The sequence below is a fragment of the Tachysurus vachellii genome, chromosome 20, assembly GCF_030014155.1.
Source record: "Tachysurus vachellii isolate PV-2020 chromosome 20, HZAU_Pvac_v1, whole genome shotgun sequence".
NCBI classification, from domain to species: Eukaryota; Metazoa; Chordata; class Actinopteri; order Siluriformes; family Bagridae; genus Tachysurus; species Tachysurus vachellii.
Genome location: NC_083479.1, coordinates 21,255,978 through 21,280,382, shown reverse-complemented (window position 1 = coordinate 21,280,382; position 24,405 = coordinate 21,255,978). Strand labels below are relative to the sequence as shown.

Below are 24,405 nucleotides of genomic sequence, written 5' to 3'. Positions count from 1 at the left end.
TGTAATTGTTAACTGCTCTTTCCTGAAGAAGATGTTAGAAATTAAACCTCTGAATGTTTTAAAGCTCTGACACTGGAGACTCCTTTAATATGTGATCACAGACATTTATTCCTCTTACACAAACGTCACCATATCAAGAAGTGCGCCTTCATACGTCTGTTCGTATCTGACTTGTTTAATAGGGATCTAAATCTACATCTGGCTTTCTGTAAAGTTTCTTTGTGACAGAATCTAATGATTTTTTGTTAATGGATTGTCTAACAAACGATGCTGTAACTGGGAGAACGAGTCACATCTCACTTCCTGCCTTAGGCCTTTATTTTATTACCAGGGTCTGTTCTTCTGTCTCTCTTTCTCTTATTCTATCCCCTCCTCCTCCATCCATTCATCTATCCATCCATCCATCTATCCATCCATCCATGGATCCCATCTCATTCTCTGCCATGCTCTCTCCCCATAGCCCTAGGGACCTAGATAACCTTTTAGACCTAGACCCCCCTCCCCTCCCCACACTCATAAACAAGGTGTCCATGTTTCCCTGATTGAAACGACACCATCGACAGCTGCAGTCATGTCACGGTGTCTCCGGGCCATCAGCTCGATTACCCACCCACCCTCGACAGGGGTTTGTCCAGATACTCTTTTAATTCCTTCCAAAGCAGTAAAAGGTTCAAGGCTCCTCTCCTGAAGAATCACCATAATGAAGAGATGAGATTTCTGCTCGACCCTGAGGAAGCTGCTGTGATGAGAGGATGCGATGCCCGATCTGAGACGATTCTCCATCACCTTCCAAACACATGAAAACATTTACATCCTGTAATTAGTGTCATTTCAGCAGCACCATGTATAATATGCCTATATTGTGTAATCAAAAAGCCCCTCAAAATGTCCCTCTGATATAAGATGGGCGCCAGGACTGAGGTCGATTCTGGAGTTTAATGATTTCTGGTTTCCTGTGGAACCACAAACAACACCACAGACTTTAATAACAATAAAAAGGCAGAATAATGGATGCCTGGTGCTTGGTTTATGACCCTTAAGAAAATAAACTATGGAAGTTCATTAAACACAATTAGAAAGATTTCTGTATATTGAGAATTCACTGGGTTTTGTTTTATAAAGATAAATTCAGATCATGTTGCGGTGCAACTCAGCGAAAAAAATAAAAGAGGGAAAGAAACAAGTTTGGCTAGAGGCTAAATAAATAATCAAATTTTGGTTAACCAGAACTAACAGAATTAGCCAGGATAAAGTAGAACCTGTCACTGGGTCGTACTCTTAAAAGCCACAGCCTGGGGAGGAGAGAGAGGACGAGCAGATTCAGAGCAGATCCAGAGCAGGTCCAGAGCAGGTCCAGCAGTGGACAGAGGGACAGACCTGCACAGAGAGAAGCTTAGAAGTCCTAAACATTTTTGACTGGAACCCAAAAAACCTCAGTAGCAGCATTAACTCTACAGCATATTGGAGATATCCTTTCTTTCTAAAAGACCCGAGGAAGGTTGTGAGACATAGTGAGAAGTCTCACTAAGATCCTCAGTGTTTGTGTACAGCATCAGAGACAGAGTGATGCGTTTTTTAAGCAAGGACTTGCGTCTGCAGGATGTCACGCTGATCTATATCATCCTGCTCGCTGCCCTGGTGGTTCTCCTGGTGGCCCCATACCATGCTTCATCCCCATCTTCATCTACATCTTCTCCAACTTCGTCTCCAGACAGCCCCTCCAGACCTTCCTTACCCTACCACATCCCCCTGGATCCTGCCGGGCAGCTGGAGCTCTTCTGGAATCTCAGCTACTCCAAGCAGGAGGTGTACATGGAGCTCCGAGCCAAGGAGCTGCGCCACGGTGTCCTGCTGGGCATGTCGGACCGTGGGGAACCCACCAACGCTGACCTGGTGCTTCTGTGGAGCGATGGACACAAGTCCTACTTTGGGGTGAGAGTTTCTTTAGGAAACCTGTAAAAGTTCTCTGTCAAATCCTACAGAAAAGGTTCCTAAAACCTACAGTTTACCCTGATGTTAGTGATCTCCATATAGGAATAAAAAACATTTATTATTAATTAACCGTAATATGTAATTTTCATCACAGTCTACATACATGAGCAAGATTACTATTATAATTTATTTTTATATTATTATTTAACCTTATATAACCAGCTTGTCTTTCAGCACACACACACACACACACACACACACACACACACACACATATATATATATATATATATATATATATATATATATATATATATATATATATATATATATATAATACTTTAGCCTTAAAAAAGAACCCCTTCATATTATGAGAGGTAAAAGTAAACCGATTATGCTTGAAATGTGCAAACATGGCAACCACGACATCAGAAATACAAAAATCATAGTCTTCCTTATAATGAAGCATCTGTAAACTATTAATATCAGGGTCACATATTTAATCTAAGCTAAAAGGCTACAGCATGATGTATAAAGTGTTATTCATGTAGATGATGATGTGTGTGTGGGTTGGACAGCGTGACTAGGCGGAATGAGTGGAGGCTGAAATTAAATTGGGCCACTCGGATGCACACACCACACACACACACACACACACACACACACACACAAACACACACGCACGCACACACACACACCACACACACACACACACACACACACACACACACACAAACACACACACAAACACACACGCATGCACACGCACGCACACACACGCACACACACACGCACACAAACACACACACACACACACACACACAGATAGCCTGAGGAGGAGGAGGCCAGTCTGTCTTGAAAATGCCATTATGTACTTGCAGATTAAAGCAGATTGTGGCTCATGTAATGCAAAATGTGTTCAAATGTAACTCACACACACACACACACACACACACACACACACACACACACACACACAGTTTACCGTATCATCTGTGTATCTGTTCCTTTTCCTTGATTACAGATCTTTTTTATACCTGTCTTAGTGTTAATGACACCAAAATGATTATAAAGAAAAGAGTCTGGTTTTAGTTATATAGTATTATAAGGATTCTTTTATTCTTCATCCTGCACTAGTGTTTGTCCAATGAAATGCTCTCAGAAAGGTTGGGGAAGTGGGAGGAGTTTGTGTGAGTTGGTGGTCATGTGACTTTTTGAAGGATTGCTTCACCATTTTGGAACTATAGAGTGCTGCTTCTTCAGACTGATTCACGTCATGTCAGACGCCTCTGACCCACATCTTCAGTCATTCATCACGTTTCTCAGAAACACACAGACCGGTGTGTGTGTGTGTGTGTGTGTGTGTGTGTGTGTGTGTGTGAAGAACGAAATAAAGACTCTCATTAAGCTCTTCATATTTTTCTAGCTCTCTAAGCTACTGACATGTTTTTTAAGCTCAGGTGGGGTGTGACGTAATCAGTCAAATACTTCAACATGACAGCAGACTGACTTCCTGTTTCAAAAGGAAACATTAGAGTGAAATCAAATCACGGCTCGTGACCTTCTTTGTGTATTACTGTCTTATTAAATCAGTACTCTGAGAATCTTAATCAAATATCCTATGTGTATATAAAGTGTGTTTAAATGTTTGTGTACGTGCAGGATGCGTGGAGTGATGATGAAGGCCGGGTCACGCTGGACACTCAGCAGGATTATGAACTGCTGGATGCACAGAACACTCCAGAAGGCTTTTCTCTGCTCTTCAGGAGACCCTTCAGTACCTGCGATCCCCATGACTACGTTATAGAGGCACTGTAGTATTCACACACACACACACACACACACACACACACACACACACACACACACACTCTGTCTAAGATTTTATGACTGTTAATAACACCTTGACTGACAGATAGGTCACATGACTGTAGCACTCAATTACAAATAATAATATTTACAAGGAACAGCAGGTGATAGAATCTGAACACACTCCGTACTTCCTGTACTCACTGAACACACCTCTGATTGACAGGAAGGAACTGTCCACCTGATCTACAGCATACTTGACCGGCCAATCCACGCTCTTCATGATCTGAACGTGTCCCGCCTTCAACCTGGCGTTCAGCGAGTCCTTCTGCTGCGTCCTGACACGCCCAGCCCCTCCCTTCCCCCGGACGTGCGCATGCTGGAGGTTCTGGCCCCCAACGTTGTTGTTCCTGATCAGGAGACCACCTACTGGTGCTACATGTACCAACTGCCCCCCAACATGCCCAAGAACCACATCGTCATGGTAACAGCAGGGATGAAGTCTGTCAGAATCGTAACTAATCGGTTTATAATAAATCGAATATAAAATAATATTAATAGTCCCATGATGCACTGTGCTTTTTATTATCATCACCATTATAGTATTTAATACAATAATAATCATGAGAGAATTTATTGATTTCTGTAACGAATTCCAGCACTGAACATTAACACTGAAATCCAGCCACATCGATCAAAATAAAATTCTTGTAGTATTTTAAAAACAGCATGAACATTTGCAGCAGCTTTAGATCCTGATACCTTCCTCATATTGTTCATCTGCACGGTGGACTCCAAGGTTTATGATTCTCTCGACTGACTCAAAGCAGAAGCAATAGAAATAAATTAGAGATGTAATTTACACTCCAGTGTCTCGGGGGAGCTTCAGTCACACTGAGATATCAAAGAGGGAAAATAAGATGATTGCTTTATCATCTCTCAGTTCTCAGTCCTGATTGTCCATCTTGCACTGCCTCATCTTCCTTTCCCTGTTTTTCTCATTTAAGTCCTCTTTGTTCTTAGTCCTTATTTATTTTAGAGTGTTAGTTGAGAGGAGAGTGTTAGTTGAGAGGAGAGTGTTAGTTGAGAGAGAGAGAGAGAGAGCGAGAGAGTGTTAGTTGAGAGAGAGGGTGATAGTTGAGAGAGTGTTAGTTGAGAGAGAGAGAGAGACAGAGAGAGTGTTAGTTGAGAGAGAGTGTTAGTTGAGAGAGAGAGTGTGTGTTAGTAGAGAGAGTGTTAGTTGAGAGAGTGTGTTAGTTGAGAGAGTGTGTTAGTTGAGAGAGAGTGTGTTAGTTGAGAAAGAGCGTGTTAGTTGAAAGAGTGTTAGTTAAGAGAGAGAGTGTTAGTTGAGAGAGTGTTAGTTGAGAGAGAGTGTTAGTTGAGAGAGAGTGTTAGTTGAGAGTGTTAGTTGAGAGTGTTAGTTGAGAGTGTTAGTTAAGAGAGAGAGTGTTAGTTGAGAGAGAGTGTTAGTTGAGAAAGAGTGTTAGTTGAGAGAGAGTGTTAGTTAAGAGAGAGAGTGTTAGTTGAGAGAGAGTGTTAGTTGAGAGAGTGTTAGTTGAGAGAGATGCTCACTGTTTAATGCTGTTGAATTTAAAGGGTCCCTTAGACATGGATGTTTGTTATGACACATTAATAAAGTGTTAATAAATGTGTGTGTGCAGTACGAGGCGGTGGTGAGTTCAGGGAACGAGGCCATGGTGCATCATATGGAGGTGTTTGAATGTTCACCTCACATGGACTCGGTCCCTCAGTACAGCGGCTCCTGTGACTCCAAGATGAAGCCACCAAAGCTGAACTCCTGTAGACACGTCCTGGCAGCATGGGCCCTCGGAGCTGAGGTGAACACACACACACACACACACACACACACACACACATACACACACACTGAACACACACACACACACACACACACACACACACACACATACACACACACTGAACACACACACACACACACACACACACACTGAACACACACACACACACACACACACACACACATACACACACACTGAACACACACACACACACACACACACACACACACAAACACATACACACACACTGAACACACACACACACACACACACACACTGAACACACACACACACACACACATACACACACACTGAACACACACACACACACACACACACACTGAACACACACACACAATGAACATAAACACACACACACACACACACACACACTGAACACACACACACACACACACACTGAACACACACACACACACAATGAACATAAACACACACACATGCACACACACTGAACACAAACACACACACAAACACTGAACACAAACACACACATGCACACACACACACTGAACACAAACACACACACTGAACACAAACACACACACACACTGAACACACACACACTGAAAACAAACACACACATATAAAAACACTGAACACACACACTCACACACACATACACACACACACACAGAGAACACACACATGCACACATACACACACTGAACACACACATGCACACACACACACACACACACTGCAGACACACACATGCACACACACACTGAACACACACACTGAACAAAACACACACACACAGAAAACAAACACACACACACTGAAAACACTCACACATGCACACACACACACACACACACACACATGCACACACACACACACTGAACAAAACACACACAAACCACAAAGACACACACACACACACACACTGAAGACACACACATGCACACACACACACACACACACACACACACACACACAGAAGACATTTACATTTACATCATGTGACACTCTCTTATCCAGAGCGACGTACATAAGTGCTTAAATCTCTAACATTGGATACATTAATGCTGGTTCACTCGGTTATATACTTAAGATACCATGAGATTAAAAACAAACGCAAACACAAACACACTGAACACAAACACACACATACTGACACAAACACTGAACACACACACACTGAACACACACACATACTGACACACACACTGAACACACACACACACTGAACACACACACATACTGAACACACACATACTGAACACACACACACGCACGCACATACTACTTATAAATGAACTACCTTTAAACCCCTGCACAATTTATTTGATTAAAGGTGCAGTGTGTGATTACGGGGAGCTGAAACACTGCATAAATATTCACTTCAACATTTCCTTTAATTCATACAGAAAATAAACACCTCACTGTTAAACCTGTTAAAAGACTGTCAGCTTAAAGACATGTTCATAAGAGATGAGTTGTTTCTCAGTAATTAAGGAATGCAGGTGATTTAAAGAAACTCATATTTTTGGTCCTTCCTCTTCCTCATCTTCTCCATCCCTTGTATTGTGTAGAACATTTTGTAAGTGGAACATTTTGTAAGTTCTCCCAGGCGGTGCCGTGTGATCGGCTGTGTGATTGGCATGGATAATTCAGGGCTGTGCAGGTACCCGAGAGCCGCTGCAGCGTTCAGCCGTCTCTGTAGACACACACGGGCAGATCGCCCACGCTCGCTCGGTGCCAGTCACGTATCTGAGTGGCACAGAGAGACAAGAGACACCAATTACTGAATTACACCAGAGGAACAGCAGCACAAAACATCTTCTTCCTCCTGCAGACGAGCTGGAGCGATGCGATTAGCAAAAAAAATAATATATACAAATTGAAGCCTTCGTTCTTCTGGGTTTAAAAAAGGGTTTTTTTTTCTCTTCATTTTTTCCTGCACAGTTATTTTCTGTTTCTTTACATTAATTATTCATTTTTGATCTGAACAAAAATGATGCGCTTCATATATAAATTGAAGAAAGAGGAAGAAGAAAAGGGAAAAGAGGAGGAGGAGGAAAATCAGGCCGGTTATGTAAAGCAGTTCTTGGACTGTGTTTTTATAACACTTTTAAAAATGGCTGCTTTTTTCTTTTTTACTAAAAGGTAGAACAGATGAGTGTACAGAGCTGCTCTGTCAGAGTCAGAGCTGGAGGTCTGTTTCACTCCAGTGATTCACAATCAATCATACAAACTCCTTATGTGTGACTTAAAAATAACACAAAACCATCAAGCTCCACATCCTGATTGGACAGAAGCTCTGACTGTGACGTATGTTTACATTAATGTGCTCCTATATTGTTTCTATAGCAACGGTTCATTTGCATGGACTCGAAAACACACCACAACCTCTTCATGTCTGATACTGGAAACTCCTACCACAAATTTACAGAAATCTACATTTTCCTGCGTCTTCAGGAGTGAGAAGCTTAAACTATGTGATCTGTCTGTGTGTGTGTGTGTGTGTGTGTGTGTGTGTGTGTGTGTTTAGCCATTCTACTACCCCTCAGATGCTGGCCTTCCTATAGGTGGAGAAAGTTCCTCCAGGTTCCTTCGTTTGGAGGTGCACTATCACAACCCACTCCTCATCTCCGGTACACACACACACACACACACACACACACACACACACACACACATACACACAGTCCAATTAGGGTGTTTCGATATCTCTAACCGATATGACTCATTTTTCCTGTCTCTGCTTTAACCACCTGAGGCCCCGCTTGCCTCGAGCAACTCCTCCTCCTCTTCCTCCTCTTCCTCCTCACTTTTCCAGACTTCTTGTTTCAAATCCATGTCGAAGTCCTTGAATAATAGTCATATTTTTATTCGTTGATTACAATCTTTACGTCATTTTGAAGCCTTTGTGTGTGTATGTGTGTGTGTGTGTGTGTGTTATAGATAATGATTCTACAAAATTCCAGGTCTTTTTAATATAACACAGAATTACTTTACTCCATCAGACAAAGACAAATCTGATCTAGACTGTGCAGCATACTGTTTAAATTACATATGAGCTCAGTTACAGTATACAGTGTGTGTGTGTGTGTGTGTGTGTGTGTGTGTGCGCGCGCGTGTGCACGTGTTCCAGGACGTCGTGACTCCTCTGGTGTCCGTCTGTGGTTCACTCCGTCTCTGAGACGCTTTGACGCCGGGATCATGGAGCTCGGTTTAGTCTACACACCTGTCATGGCCGTCCCTCCTCACCAGCACACCTTCCAGCTTACAGGCTACTGCACCGCCGACTGCACACACACGGTACACTCTGTTTCTAGGAACATCTAGAAGCTCGAACCTCATTTGTGCATCAGTCTGCATACATGTTATACTGTATAAAACTAATTAGAGTTTAGAGTTTAGCTTGTTGCCTAAAACTTATTCAGTTTAATGAATCGATTCTTTTGAATCACTAATTCCAATGAATCAAATGTCCAAAGCATAAATTGTCAGTTTATTGTATATACAGTACCTGTAATAAATAGACAAATCATTACAAAACATATAAGACCATTATTTAAATGAACAAAATTGTATAAGTAGTTTTTTTTTTAAGTTTCACTTATTATGATGTCATAAGCGTTCAGTTGATATTAATTATGGTTATATTATTTTATGATGCTGGTGTCTTGTGGCTCTGTGGTCCACTTAGAATCACACATTGGTACTGAGACACATCACATCACAAAACCTGGTACCTGAACTCTGAACCGTGGGCCACATGGACACCTTAACGTGATACAGCATGTGGATTACAGTGATTTAGTTTTATATGAAATATTGATGGACTCCTTGAAGCTGCGTGACGCAAAAAAGTCAAATCAAATCAAGACCTTAGAAAAACATAATTATAGAGAGATGAAATGTAATCAGTAGAAATTTTCTTTTGAAATCAAATTACAGAAAGTGTGCATGTGTGCAGATGCATCGTTTTTTTCCTTTTGATTTTTTACCTGCAGAAAAACAAAAGCACAGCTATTTTAAATGGAATATAAATGATCCCAATACTAGTGATGAAGGAATATTTTCTTCTGAACTCTTTTATTAAAGCAGTCACCTGTAGAACCTGTAGATCGCTCGAGAGAAACGAACAGCAGTGTGCTGAAGTGATGCTGTTTATTCCTGGATAACGTGTGTGTGTGTGTGTTTCACTCCCACTCGTCTGCTACAGGCGCTGCCTCCTGGAGGGATCCATATTTTTGCATCACAGCTGCACACACACCTGGCGGGTCGAGGCGTCCGCACTGTGCTGGTGAGAGGAGGCAGAGAGGTGGAGGTGGTGCAGGAGGACAAACACTTCAGTGCACACTATCAGGTATAACACACACATAAACACAAAAACACACACACACACAAATACACACAAACACACACATAAAAATACACACAAACACACACACACATACATATATATATATACATATATATATATTTATATATATATGTACACACACACACTGCTGACATACACACACACTGCTATATACTGTATATATATTTATGTACACACACACACACTGCTGGTTGTTTACAACATGACCCCACACATCTTACAGAATGCTGAATATTATAAAGTTCATTAAAATTTGAAATGCTGGATTATTTTTATTCAGCATTAACACCTCTCTCTCTCTTCATCTTCATCTGTTAGATCATTCGCATCCTCAGAAAGATGGTGACTGTTCTGCCAGTAAGTTCTCCACGCCAGCACAACTAAAACAGCACTTGTATTTATCCCGAAAAAAAACAGAGATAACACAGACATTACAGGAAAAGCCTCGAGGCAACAAGCCACCGACAAAAGAACAGATCTGCTGCATTTAGACCGTCAATATCAGCTCCCACACACACAGCGAGAGCCGCCAGCTTCACACTGACCTGCCAAACACTGAGCCGGTTTTAAATATCCAACTACAAATAGCAGCTGATCACAAGATATCTCTCTCTCTCTCTCTCTCTCTCCCTCCCTCTCTTTCTCAGGGTGATGTGCTTCTGACAAAATGCACTTATAACACAGAAGACCGAGTCAAAGCCACAGTGGTGAGTGTGAACATACGATACACACGACCTCTCTCATCACCCTGAAGTCCATATTTTTACTGATCTTTACAACATCACGTCTCTGAGCGTTTCATTCCTTTTATGTTGCAGCAGTTTAACAATGATGGCATCATATTTTTGTCTGTTTATAGTTACGCTCACTTATGGGAGAGCAACTTTTTTTTTCTAAACCCTAACATCATCTCACAGCCTTGACGTCACCCTTAATCTCGTCCTGTGGAGACCGAATGTGGTCTAAGGCAGTAATGCTTTTAACAAAATGGCTCTGAAATAGCCAATTAAGCAGTGTGTGTGTGTGTGTGTGTGTGTGTGTGTGTGTGTGTGTGTGTGTGTGTGCAGGGTGGATTTGGGATCATGGAGGAGATGTGTGTGAATTACGTGCACTATTACCCCCGTACACAGCTGGAGCTCTGTAAGAGTCACGTAGACCCCGATTACCTGCAGAGATACTTCAGCCTCATCAACAGGTGCTTGTGCTTCTTTTTTAAATCAGATCGTAGATTTGCAGTGAATGAGCTGTTACCATAGAAACGATAAGGTGTTATTATAACCCCATGATTTGTTATTTCTGTCAGATTTCATGGTGGTGAGGGCTGCAGCTGCTCTCAGACCTCAGTGGAGGACCAGTTCTCCTCCGTGACCTGGGACTCCTTCAGTGCCGAGGTGCTCGACTCCCTGTACACCACTTCACCCATCTCCATGCACTGTAACCAGTCCACCGCCCAGCTCTTCCCTGTGAGTACACACACTGTATATGTATGTGCTCATGCTAGCAGGGGTACTGCAGACTGATACACACTGAAAACAGACTCGCTGGAAGAACCGGAGTAAGATTCTGTGTACAAAGCAGACAGTCCATTAGTCCTGACCTCCTTAATGCACACGTTCTGATTTTTTATCTTTAGTACTATACAACACCACCGAACACTTCACGGTGTCTCAGCTATGAGGTGTGTTAAGATAAAACCAAGTGCACTCCTGTGTTAGTCTTCGCCTCCTTAACAGTGTGAATGTGCTGAAGATCTGAGAAGGTCTGGTTTTTTAACCCCAAGACATGCTAAGACTTTAGCCTTTGTGTTTTTTTCTGATTTTCATTAAATTCACGCCGTGCATCAGGAAGACCGACACTAACACAGGGGTGCATTTAGTTTCAGAACATCTCCCTGAGATCTGAGCCTCTCGTTTCCTAAACTTTCCTCTCGGTATAATAGATGTTTCAGACTCACTAATATAGACACACATGGTTTTCTTTCTCTTCTCCAGGGTCAGTGGGAGAAACAGAAGATTCCTGATGTATCAGCGGAGCTCCAGCCACATGCACAAACGTGTGACCCGAGCCGAGCGGTGGCTCCGAGTAACAGTCCTACTGAGGTTCAGCCCCAACACGGCGGATAACACGACGCCTTCGGGTTCCAATGCCGAAGCTCCACACCTCCAGCTATGTTCTGTAATTATAGACACAATAATAAACACTTGACTGAATTCAAATGAAACAGCAACTCATTTGGCTGCGTTCACATCAGCAGCTTAATCTAATGACCAGAAGTTATTTATATACAGAGCTCCTGTAAGTGGGTGTGGTCAGAGCTAAGATATGCAAATGAGAAGTGAAGTGATGTGTTTACCAGTGATTTTGCTTCTGGTCAGATATTTTACTTTACTTTAGCAACATGAGCGTACAGGTTTAGTCTTAACTTTTATTTGTGCTTGTTTTTGTGTAGCGATTAATGCATGACTGCTTAGCCAATCAGGAACGAGTATACTTGTGGTGTAACAACTGAATTAAAATAAAAAGATGGTCTGTAATAGTCCTGGAGTTTCTGCCGGCGTAAACGCAGCGTTATTCAGGGATGAGGAGGAAATAAAGAAAAAAAAACATGATGGTAATAAATACACAAAACTGTTGTTTAAAACAAAACTCTTCTTAGTTTTATTTTATATATATATATATATATATATATATATATATATATATATATATATGTGTGTGTGTGTGTGTGTGTGTGTGTGTGTGTGTGCGTATACATGTTTATAAAACAGTGCCGACAATTCGGTTTCCTCTAAATACTTTTTCTAGTGATAATCTGTTAGTTTTATTGTAAATGATTAGTTAATATTTCTCTTAGAAGCTTTAAGACAAGTAATAGTGTTAAAGAACCATCTCCGTAACAAGTGTGTAAACATTAACGCAGTGTGTGTTTATTCTGCTGTACTCTGATACACACCACTGCGTTTATCTCTACACTCTAACACACAAGACCTCAGTGTGAATGTGGTGAGGATCTGAGAAGGTCTGATTTTAGTCTTTGTGTTCCTTTGGGTAAAAAAAAAAAAATCAAGCGTTCTCTAATTTTCATCAAATTCCAAACCCCGTGCCTCAGGAAGGCCGACACACACACACACACACACACACACACATATTTGGTGCACTTAGTTTCATCAGAGCTTCTTATTTCCTACAGTTTACCCTCACGGCCCTACAGAGGTTCAGCCCCAACATGAAGCCACCTCCACACCTCCGGCTACTTGCTAATTATAGACACGATAAAAACACATTCGATTAAAATGAAACTGAGTAGTTTAGCTGCCTGATCTGACCAGGACCAGGGACGTCCTTACATGACACTTTTTTGCTGAGAAACTCATTACAAATACATTTTATTTATTTATTTGATTCCAACGATCCATGGCTTTAGTACAGATGTCAACTGTGCTTAAAACGTAGAGTCACTAAATGTAAAGTTTCATGGTCTCATTTTTGGTTTGAACTCTATCTTCTTCTTCTTCTTTTTTTTACCAACACAAGTTTTTGTATTTAACTTTCTAAACATTTATATTTTTTACATTTATATACCACTCGAGTCTGCTGATGGGGAAAAACAGTTTCTGTTGAGTTTATTTCTGCTGGAAAATTCCCGAGTGTGTGAGCATGTGTGTGTGTGTGTGAGAAAGTGAGTGGGTGTGAGAGAGAGAGAGTGAGTGTGTGTGTAAAAGAGCAGAAGCAGTTTTATCGTTGTCCCTGAACCAGTTTTATTCAGAGCGAGACAGATTCAGGACGAGAGCGAGACAGATTCAGGACGAGAGCGAGACAGATTCAGGACGAGAGCGAGACAGATTCAGGACGAGAGCGAGACAGATTCAGGACGAGAGCGAGACAGATTCAGGACGAGAGCGAGACAGATTCAGGACGAGAGCGAGACAGATTCAGGACGTTCACTCAGAGCTGTAGATCCCCTTCACTCTCTTGTTGTCCGGGTCAAACGGGGACTTCAGGTGAGCTTTGGCTTTGTAGACCACACCCATTCTCTCCAGAGTGAAGTCACCTCTGCGGATGAAATCTGGGCTCACCTGCAGACACACACACACACACACACACACACACACACACGGTTAAAGATGTTTAAATAATTAGAATAGAATCAGGGAGATTATGTATGATAATATGTGAGATTCAAACCAGCAAATGAGTCAAGATTAAATGATTCAGTGATTCAGTATTGTTCAAACACAACTAATAATCAATGTGAGATCTCATTTCAGAGTGTTTCACTTTGTAGACTGTAATGAATCAGTGCAGAAAAGATTAGCGTGTGTATAAATGTGACTTTACAGAGAACCCTAACAGAACTAACCCCGGACTATCTGAAGAACCCAGAAGAATGTTCATTAAACAAACAGAATTAATCTTCACTTTGTTTAAACTCTACAACAGAAGCATTATTTCCTGTTACATTAAATAAAAATGACACCAGAGCTGTTATAGGAGACGTTATTGAGGCGCACAAAATTAAAGCTAGATATTTTTAGTCCTTCCATCACTGAGCTTGTGTGTGCATGTATCTTAATAATAATAATAATAATAATAATAATAATAATAATAATAATAATAACAACAACAACAAAAACAACAACAACAACAACACGTTATTTATAAAGCACTTTTAACAGCCAGAGCTGAACACAAAGTTCTGTACATCATAAAATACAGATAATAAAATAATTAAATAGTAACAAAATAAAATAACAGCAATAAATCAGAATTAAATAAAAACTAGGGAATAAAAATGCTTTTACAACGGGTTATAATAACGAATAATGAAACATTGGGTGTCTGTCTGATGTACAGAGGCAAGTTGTTCCATAGCCTCGGAGCAGAAACAGAGAAGGTCTCCTCTAAGCTTCCTCTTTGACCTTTTGGTATCCAGAAGCATTTGATCAGCTGACCTGGGCAAACGGGCAGGACTGTAGGGGTGAAGCAGTTCTGTAAGGTATGTCGGGGTCTGACCATTTAAAGGTTTAAAAACAAATAAAAGAACTTGAAAAAAATCGGTGTAATAAGGTCATATTTCCCTGAAGCAGTTAAACAGCACGCAGCAGAATTTTTGACCAGTTGAAGGCGAGACAGAGAAGACTGTCTAAGACCGATATAAAGTGTGTTACAGTAATCCAGCTGAGATGTAATAAAGGCATGGATTGCAGTCTCAAATTGTTGCTTGGACACAAGAGGTGTATTTTTGCCTTGGTGAAAAAGCTGGACTTCAACACTGCACTAATTTGGTTGTCCAATTTAAGATTAACGTCCATTTTAAAGCCTAGATTAGTTATCACAGGTCTAACATAGGATGCCAAAAGGACCCAGGTCAACATCACCTCTGTCTTGTTAGAAGGAAGGAAAGGAAGGAAGGAAAGGAAGGAAAGGGGGGCATAGAAGCCTTTATTATCGCCACATATACTTTACAGCACAGTGGAATTCATTTCTTCACATATCCCGACTGAGGAAGTTGGGGTCGGAGTGCAGGGGCAGCTATGATACAGCGCCTCTGGAGCTGGGAGGGTTAAGGGCCTTGCTCAAGGGCCCAACAGTGGCAGCTTTGCAGTGCTGGGGCTTAAAACTTGATCCTCCAATCAACAACTCAAAGCCTTAACCACTTGAGCTACCACTGCCCCAAAGCCACCACTGCCCCCACTTATCACTTATAAGCCACCACTTATCATTAAAATGGAGAAAATTCACTGCCATCAAAGCTTTAATGTCATCAAGAGATGTGCAATGGAGGAAGTCTCCTTTTGCTTTGATTTGGGTATCATCTGCATAACAGTGAAAGGAAATCCCGTGGTGTCTAAGGATGGATCCCAGGGGAAGCAGATAAAGCGAAAAGCATAATGGCCCCAGAACTGAGCCCTGTGGAACCCCGTAGGACAAGGTAGCAGTGGAGGATTCTAGACCACCTAGACCCACAGAAAAAGTCCTATTTCTTAAGTAGGACCTAAACCACTCTAAAACAGAGCCACGGACACCCACAAGTCGACCCAGAGAAGATATTAAAATGCGGTGGTCAACTGTATCAAAGGCAGCTGTTATGTCCAGTAAGACAAGAATGACAAAATCACCAGCAGCAGACACAATGAGGATGTCATTAAAAACCCTTAACGAAGCTGACTCTGTGCTATGCAGTGTTATAAAGCCAGACTAGAAAACCTCCAGGATGACATTTTCATCCAAGAATGATTTCAGTTGTGTATTGACAATTTTTTCTAAGACCTTAAAAAGAAAGGTCAGTCTGGAGAGTATACGGTCTCTGCTCCTTCCTACAGAGGTTGAGCTGTTGCATACGACAGGGTGAGATAAAACTGTGCAGATTTACAGACAGGAACGCAACTCGACACTCAGAGAAAGCTCTGAGTAAGAAACTAAAGGAACGTCAGTCCACACACACCACAGGAACAAAGCGAAGAGAGAATCAGTTCTGAATCAGAATCAGAGTTCTGTCATGATGAGTTGATCTTAAACTGAACAGAACTGAAAAAATATCTCTAGCTGCTGAAATCTGGGCTGTGTGTCTCAGACCTAATGAGAAGACGAACGCTCATTAAAATGTTAACTAAAAATATATGATGTTGAGAGACTATTTAAAGCATCTGTATGACATCAGTGTGTCAAGCTGCTCAGTGACTCGTCCTGTGGTGTGAACAGATTCTGTTTATCTGCTGATCACTTCATCAATCATACGTCTGTTCCCGTCATCACTTCATTTTTACAATTCTGTCTAAATACAGTCACATCCAGCACCGTTAACATCTGTGACCTTTGACCTCTGGGTCAGTTGCAGCCTTGATTGATCCTCTGAGATAGAGATGGAGGAATTTATCAAACTGTCACACATCACAGTGTGTGTGTGTGTGTGTGTGTGTGTGTGTGTGTGTCTCACCACTCCTCCATCTGGATCTCGGACGTATCCGTAGCCGATGGTTTTGTTGATGGCGTAACCGAACTCGGCTCTACGCAAATGTCCAACCGGAACACCGTTACGGAAAACAGCCTCTAATCCGAACATCGGCACTTTCCTAAGAGAAAGAGAGAAAACAGCAAAGACTTTACTGTAATCACACAAAGATACACACAGACACACAAACACAGACAGACACACACACACACACACACACAGACAGACACACACAGACAGACACACACAGACAGACACACACAGACAGACAGACAGACACACACACACAGACAGACACACACACACACACAGACAGACACACACACACACACACAGACAGACACACACACACACACAGACAGACACACACACAGACAGACACACACACACACAGACATACACACACACAGACATACACACACACACACAGACACACACACACAGACAGACACAGACACACACACACACAGACAGATACAGACAGACACACACACACACACAGACAGACACACACACACACACACAGCCACGCCCGCGCACACAGCCACGCCCGCGCACACAGACAGACACACACACACACAGCCACGCGCGCACACAGCCACGCACTCACACCCACGCAAGCACTCACACCCACGCAAGCACTCACACCCACGCGCACTCACACCCACGCGCACTCACACCCACGCGCACTCACACCCACGCGCACTCACACCCACGCGCACTCACACCCACGCGCACTCACACCCACGCGCACTCACACCCACGCGCACTCACACCCACGCGCACTCACACACCCATGCGCACAGCCAACACTGAACAGAGGCGAGAAAAACTAAAGGAACATCCAACAGAGCTGGAGTGAAGTGTCAACTCGTACACTGTTCATCTTAAAGGTGATGATCCATACGCTCCGGTTCGGTTACTGAGGAAAAAACTGCCACTCGTGCTTCAGTAAAAATATAAACATCAAAGACATTACACTCACACACACGACGGGTGAGACACACACACACACACTGTACTCCAGTAGTGTAATCAAGAAGAAAGTGTGTGTGTGTGTCTCACTCGTCGATGGTGAAGCAGACGATTCTCCTGCGCAGACCTTCGGCCTTCTGCGTCTCCAGTGCCTGACGTCCCAGAAAGGGAATAGAGGACTTCAGCTTACAGGTGAACGCAAGCCCCGCCTCCAGGGGCGTGTCATCAGGGCGCAGGTCAGCGTGCCAGTGTCTGTAACCTGAGAAAGAAGAAATAGTGGGCGGAGTTAAATGCAGTAAGATCCCTCTAAGAGTGAAGTTTAACACACAGCTCTTGGGCTCTTTGGTGGACAGTTGAGAACCTGTAACCTTCTAAAGGCTAAAGTATTGGCACCCCTTTGCCCTTGTTTATGAATCAGTTTGTGTCTCTCATGCAGCATTTTCTGATGAGGTTTGTCCGTAAGCTCCGCCCACAATCTCTAGAGATTTGTTATGTGACAGGAAACTGATCAGTTTAGGAAAAGCTCTGGGATTTGGCTTAATGACCCTGCGTGTGAAACGTGTGTATGACAGAAGGTGTGGAAACAGAAGCTCGCCTTTCTCTATGCTGAGCGAGTCGATGGCTCTGTAGCCTGCGTTCTGGACACTGTGTTTGGCGCCGGCGGCCATGACGGCCTGGTACACCGGCAGACAGGAGTCTTTAGGGATGTGCAGCTCCCAGCCGAGCTCTCCAACAAAGGACAGACGCATGGCTCGTACCTGCACACACACACACACACACACACACACACACACACACACATACACACACATATTTCTCCAGTGACTCGAACACTGAATTCTGTGGCATCAGCAAATCAGAAGTTCGACCTGAAAGCATTAAAACAATACACTCGCTCTTTCAGCACTTGCTATAAATAAGCGCTCACAGATAACGCACATTAGTGACACTACGACGCGGCTAATTACCGTAACGCTAACGTAAGTCTCGAGGGTCTGCCTCGGATCCTCGGTGATGTCACACTGAACTCAGAGCTTAATGATGACATTTTAAGCACATGTAGATACACAACATAAATATAAACAAGGTTTAACTTTGTGGTGTTAAATGATTGTGTGTGAAACAGAATTCCTGGACTTTTCCAGCCGCATTAGCAGAAGTAAAGAAACAAAACTTAAGAGTTTGTGTTGATTCTGCAGGAACTAATTGTAAAAAAGTGCCTGTGTGGTGGAGACAGAGAGAGTTAATTGGAATAAACTCTGTGTGCGCGTGTGTGTGTGTGTGTGTGTGTGTGTGTGTGTGTGCTGACACAGCGCACCATTACTCCCGCTCTCGGGTCTCTACAGAGGAAGACAGTGTGCACTCGTGTCTTTTCTGAATCAATCGTTCCTCTGCAGCCTTCAGCACTTTTCCCCCCTCCACATGCAATAAAGGTTCACATCCGATTTCAACTAAACACAGAACGATTCTTTAAAAGATATTATTTTCATTGTCTTTTACTGATTTATATATCAAACATCAGTAAAATCCCTTCTCGTGTGATCAGTGTTACAAAAAGCCGCCGTCGCTTGTTTACATCGACAGATTCATGACAGATGAAACGATTCCAGATGTGAATCGGTGATTACTGAGCAGATCACAGATCAGTGTTAGTGCTTTTTAAAGGATCAGCACATCACAGCCAGAAGAATCCGAATCTATATTTATCTCCTGAAATTTACTTCTGTTTGCGTCAACAGCATTTGTGATTAAACTCACACTGAAATGTGAAATAGTTGCTTTTTTTCCCCAGATTTCAGACAATCACGAGATTTTTGTGATTTTGTGATGCAACCTGCAAAGGATTTTTGTGCTTATTGTTTTTTTTTTTCCATGGAAAAGTCTCATGTGAGAAAACACACACACACACACACACACACACACACACACACACACACACACACACACACACACACACACGCATGCGTCTATATAAAGAGAAACTGACCTTGTGTCCAGCAGCTGTCACTATTTTGTGTGTGGAGAAAGGAAAGGCTTCGTTACTCAGATCCACATCTACAATCTCCTGCAGCAAATCCCGACTACACACACACACACACACACACAAGCTGTAAATCACACCACACTGACATGATGAACACCTCTGCACGTAATTAGCAGCTATTAATAATTCAAAGTTGGATAATTAGTAGTTTCGTTTTTTGTCACCTGACCAACTAAATTTCACTTCTATCCTTCATTCTGTCCGTTTTCTCTCTGTCTGTTATTTACTCTACTTTTTCAGCATGAAGTTGATGGTAATTAACAAGGAGGTTCTGAGTGAAATACTGAGAGGATTGAGAAAGAAACTGAGACTCTAGAAGCTGGAGTTACTAGAACGCTGGTGTTCTGATGTTTTATAACAACACATAATAAATCTGATATAATGAAACCATATAATGATGCAAAGATTTTACGCTATAATCATGTTATTACAATATTATAACCATACAACGTCCCAATATTATTATTACACATTATTGCAGTGATCATGTGACGTGATTCGATGCCTTAGCAACGCCATGTGGCTTCAGCCAATCAGGTATCAGATCTGCGTACTGTGTAAAAGTCGACGCCGTGCCTCTCAGCCAGCGCTTCAGTTAGCTGGAGATCAGATCGAGTTCTTAATAAAATCACTCCGAGCTGCTTTCACAAGTGAGTGTGAGAGCGGAACAGACTCGGGGCCTGAACACTTCACAAACGAACGTCTGTTCTGACACGTTAATGTTTCACCTCAGAAATGAGATCATGCTAACGGTGTCTCGCTATCGGTTGCTCACTTCGTTATTAGCCGTGAGAGGTAACAGAATAAATCCTGACACGCTGGTGATGACACTGACTAATGCTGCTTACAGAAATATTCACTCACAGACATCACTGTGAGGAAAAAGGTGTACAAGGTTCATGAATTATTATTAACTAAAGTATAAAATCACTGACACGGCGGAGTGACGAAGCAGAACTTAAAGTGCTGACACTGGAGACTCCTTCCATGAACATAAACTTAAAAAAAAAATACTTCACCATGTCAAGGATTTTTGAAAATAAAAGTCAACTAATTGTGGAGTGTCTGGTGTACAGAGCCCTGTGAATGAGATTGTGTGTGTGTGTGTGTGTGTGTGTGTGTGTCACCTCTTGGGTCCCTGGATGCTGATCATGCCCATGTCCTCTGAGTGATCAGTCAGTGTGCAGTTAAAGCCACCATCCTGCAGAACGGTCAGGATGTGACTCCAGTTATGCTGCGCTACACCACCTCCAACAGCCAAGTAATATGCATCATCTACACACACACACACACACACACACACACACACACACACACACACACACACACACACACACACACACAGGTTTAACCTTGAAGGAGAATGCACCTTTAGAAAAAAGGATGTGTAAATGCGTTTCTGAAAAAGAGCCTCTTAATTAATATGCATGTATGTGCTTATGAATATGCGCATACTAACGAGTCGACAGACATCCATAATTGTTCTAGCATTCTTGTGCACCTGCAAGACATTTTTAAATCTTGCTGTGAAACCTGATTCTGGAAGCTACTTGTCCTTACTTCAGCTGTGTGTGTGTGTGTATATATATGAGAGGTTTTTTTTTTTAACATACCGTTAAATTCAGGAGCCAGTGGGAGGTGGGCGGGGCCAGGTTCCAGGCGACTGACAGTGAGATCCGCCTCAGTCCCGCCCTTCTTATTGAGCATGCAGGTGTACACAGTGGAGCCTAAAAAACACACACACACACACACACACACACACACACACACACACACACTCTTGTCTGAGTCACCAGATATTATTGCAGAAGTTTACAGTTACAGATAAGTCACATGATGGATGTTGATGAACATCATTCATTCATCTTCTACCACTTATCCGAACTACCTCGGGTTACGGAGAGCCTGTGCCAATCTCAGGCGTCATCGGGCATCAAGGCAGGATACACCCTGGACGGAGTGCCAACCCATCGCAGGGCACACACACACTCTCATTCACTCACGCAATCACACACTAGGGACAATTTTCCAGAGATGCCAATCAACCTACCATGCATGTCTTTGTACCGGGGGAGGAAACCGGAGTACCTGGAGGAAACCCCCGAGGCACAGGGAGAACATGCAAACTCCACACACACAAGGTGGAGGCGGGAATAAAACCCCGACCCTGGAGGTATGAGGCGAACGTGCTAACCACTAAGCCACCGTGCCCCCCCTGATGAACATCATGTTTATGCAAATGTGAAATGAATAACAGGAAACTTACATTTATAAAAATATAAAGATTTGTTTTCAATTCAACTGTTTACAAGTATGATAAAAATTTAAGAACGATAAAGAGAGAGAAACAGAGAAAGAGAGAAATGAAAAATCTCTCAATGAGGAGACAAATACCAGCGTATTCTAATATTATATTGTCTAGCTGATAATTATGTCATTTTTTAGAATGTTTTAATTATATTTAGAACCTTTGTGGAATTCTGGTGAATCTTTCCCCAATAAAAAGAACCGGAACTCAGATACAGTTTTCCCAGCTCTCACCCAAATGAATTGTGTCTAGATAGTGTGTGTGTGTGTGTAATGTGAGTGTGTGTGTAATGTGTGAGTGTGTGTAATGTGTGTAATGTGTGAGTGTGTGTGGTGTGTGTGTGTGCGCGTGTGTGTGTCATGTGCTTCATAACCTGGTGCTTTGTTGACATCAGCAGTGAACAGCCAATCAGCTGCTTTCTTGGCGTCAGGACCAGTGAGATAAAACTTCCCAAAGTAGGACATGTTAAACACAGCTACAGTGTTTCTACAGGATAAACACTCATCTCTGATCTAAATACACACACACAAACACACACGTTAGCATGTACAACATAATAGTTGTTACTCTGTACAAACACACACACACACACACTTGCCATGTCATGATGTGGAGGAAAGTTGAAGGTGTACTCTTTGCCCAGAAGCTCATTGTACTTGTAGTCTCTGTTGTTTGGAATGTCATAAGCACCATAATAATCATAATCCAGAACCTACACACACACACACACACACACACAAACACTTACTTTTAAAACAGTGTAGAATTCATCTGGAGGTGTGTGTGTGTGTGTGTGTGTGTGTGCCCGTCTCTAACCGGTACAGGTCCGTCTTTACAGAACCAGCCCGGTCTCTCCCAGCCGTGTCTCTCCTGGAACACACAGCCCTGCTCCAGAAGAACCTACAGACAGAGAGATTTATGATGTCTGTAATGATAAACATTGTTTACTCCACACACTACTGAGTTCTGGACACTGATTGGTGTTCAGGTGTTGATTAATTCTCTCTAACAGCAGCTCTGACTGTAGAGCAGGTTTATATTAATGCACTCGCTTCTGATACCTTATCGTTTCCATAGTAACTGTTCGATCACAGGGCCGCGCACGGCACACACTCCACCACGCTGGATATAAACCTGTGTTACTGACAGAGCTGCTGTTTCAGAGCACTAATCCACTGCTGATGACCAATCAGACATGAAAGTACAGCGTAATGAAAATCTTGGTCTCATTGACCAACTTTGCTTTTGTCTTCTAATATAAATGTTTAACAACAGTTGATTTACATCAACCACACACACACACACACACACACACACACACACAATTTCCTAGCTGGTTGCTAAGCGACTTGTTCTCCACTATGCTCTTTTTACTTAAAATTTCGCTCAGGCTGAAGGACGAACCTGAAGATGAGGAGTGTGTGTGTGTGTTTGTGTGTGTGTGTGTGTGTGGTCATGACTCACCACTTGTCTTCTTCCTGGTTGAAACCCTGGTATTTATTTCTTTTCATAATGATAATGTGGTGAATTGATGGAGGATAAAAATAATCTCAGTGCTGTCGTGTCGGCTAGTTCATTTTCTAGTTCCTGCGTGTGCATGTGTGTGTTTGTGTGTGTGTGTGTGTGTTGATCATTACATCAGTTAGCAGGCGTCTAGTGGCAGCTGTATGCCAGCTAGTAAAGTGTAAGTGCTTGTGGTGATGTGATGAGAAGGAACACTTTTCATGTTGCAGCGCCCCCCATGGACCAAACTCTATAATTAACAAAGCCAGCCCACTATTATATTCTAACATTATCTGATTCAAAGCACAAATTTACATCATAGAGGAATGATAGTTTCGAGCACATTGTTTCCCTGGCTGAGAGGAACACAGGAGAAAGATTCTCTGATGTTACAGTAACACGTTTGCGAAAGTCATGGGGTGCCAATACTTTTAACATACTTGAACTTTAGAAAACTTTTCAGGTTGGAAATAATATACAGAATATATCACTGTCTGCTCCTGCAAGGGTTTACGCTGAATATATCACTAAAATCGTCTGTTTAGAATAATATTATTTCTATGTTTTTGCAAAGAGGGTGCCAAAAGTTTTGCACACATAACGATGTGAGCTTCATGATGTTCGTTACTGTGAGTCGCTTCTGTGCTGAGACACGACTGAAACACAATCGGGCAGCGGGAATAGGAGGTATTTTTGGAACCACTT

General features: G+C 42.4%; 2 protein-coding genes and 1 long non-coding RNA gene across 3 annotated transcripts in view; 1 reads left to right on the top strand and 2 right to left on the bottom strand.

The window, feature by feature from the left end:
• Window positions 1–1,431: 1,431 nt before the first annotated feature.
• Window positions 1,432–12,329, top strand: dbh (dopamine beta-hydroxylase (dopamine beta-monooxygenase)). Its single transcript, XM_060895996.1, has 12 exons — window positions 1,432–1,932; window positions 3,595–3,741; window positions 3,968–4,225; window positions 5,403–5,579; window positions 8,077–8,179; window positions 8,680–8,846; window positions 9,757–9,900; window positions 10,237–10,275; window positions 10,566–10,625; window positions 10,986–11,113; window positions 11,222–11,381; window positions 11,910–12,329. The coding sequence occupies exons 1-12, from the start codon at window positions 1,567–1,569 to the stop codon at window positions 12,039–12,041; spliced, it is 1,881 nt and encodes a 626-aa protein (XP_060751979.1). The 5' UTR covers window positions 1,432–1,566; the 3' UTR covers window positions 12,042–12,329.
• Window positions 10,096–12,111, bottom strand: LOC132863269 (uncharacterized). Its single transcript, XR_009650104.1, has 3 exons — window positions 11,873–12,111; window positions 11,258–11,379; window positions 10,096–11,162 (listed from the first exon to the last, which is right to left on the bottom strand). It is a non-coding gene; the product is annotated as an uncharacterized LOC132863269 (long non-coding RNA).
• A 320-nt stretch (window positions 12,330–12,649) lies between the features above and the next one.
• sardh (sarcosine dehydrogenase) overlaps window positions 12,650–24,405 on the bottom strand; it is a 28,438-nt gene continuing 16,682 nt past the window's right edge. The window contains exons 12-21 of the mRNA XM_060895881.1: window positions 23,014–23,097; window positions 22,796–22,909; window positions 22,571–22,709; window positions 21,503–21,616; window positions 21,017–21,164; window positions 19,833–19,926; window positions 18,441–18,603; window positions 17,936–18,104; window positions 16,856–16,991; window positions 12,650–13,994 (exon numbers count right to left, since the gene is read on the bottom strand). Coding sequence (XP_060751864.1) covers window positions 13,860–13,994; window positions 16,856–16,991; window positions 17,936–18,104; window positions 18,441–18,603; window positions 19,833–19,926; window positions 21,017–21,164; window positions 21,503–21,616; window positions 22,571–22,709; window positions 22,796–22,909; window positions 23,014–23,097 — 1,296 coding nt within the window. The 3' untranslated portion in view covers window positions 12,650–13,859. The remainder of the gene's footprint in view (window positions 13,995–16,855; window positions 16,992–17,935; window positions 18,105–18,440; window positions 18,604–19,832; window positions 19,927–21,016; window positions 21,165–21,502; window positions 21,617–22,570; window positions 22,710–22,795; window positions 22,910–23,013; window positions 23,098–24,405) is intronic.

Coding starts and splice junctions, on each gene's coding strand:
- dbh (XM_060895996.1), top strand. CDS start 1,567: ATGCGTTTTTTAAGCAAGGACTTGCGTCTGCAGGATGTCACGCTGATC. Junction 5,580..8,076: donor CATGGGCCCTCGGAGCTGAG/GTGAACACACAC, acceptor GTGTGTGTTTAG/CCATTCTACTACCCCTCAGA. Junction 11,114..11,221: donor TACTTCAGCCTCATCAACAG/GTGCTTGTGCTT, acceptor TATTTCTGTCAG/ATTTCATGGTGGTGAGGGCT.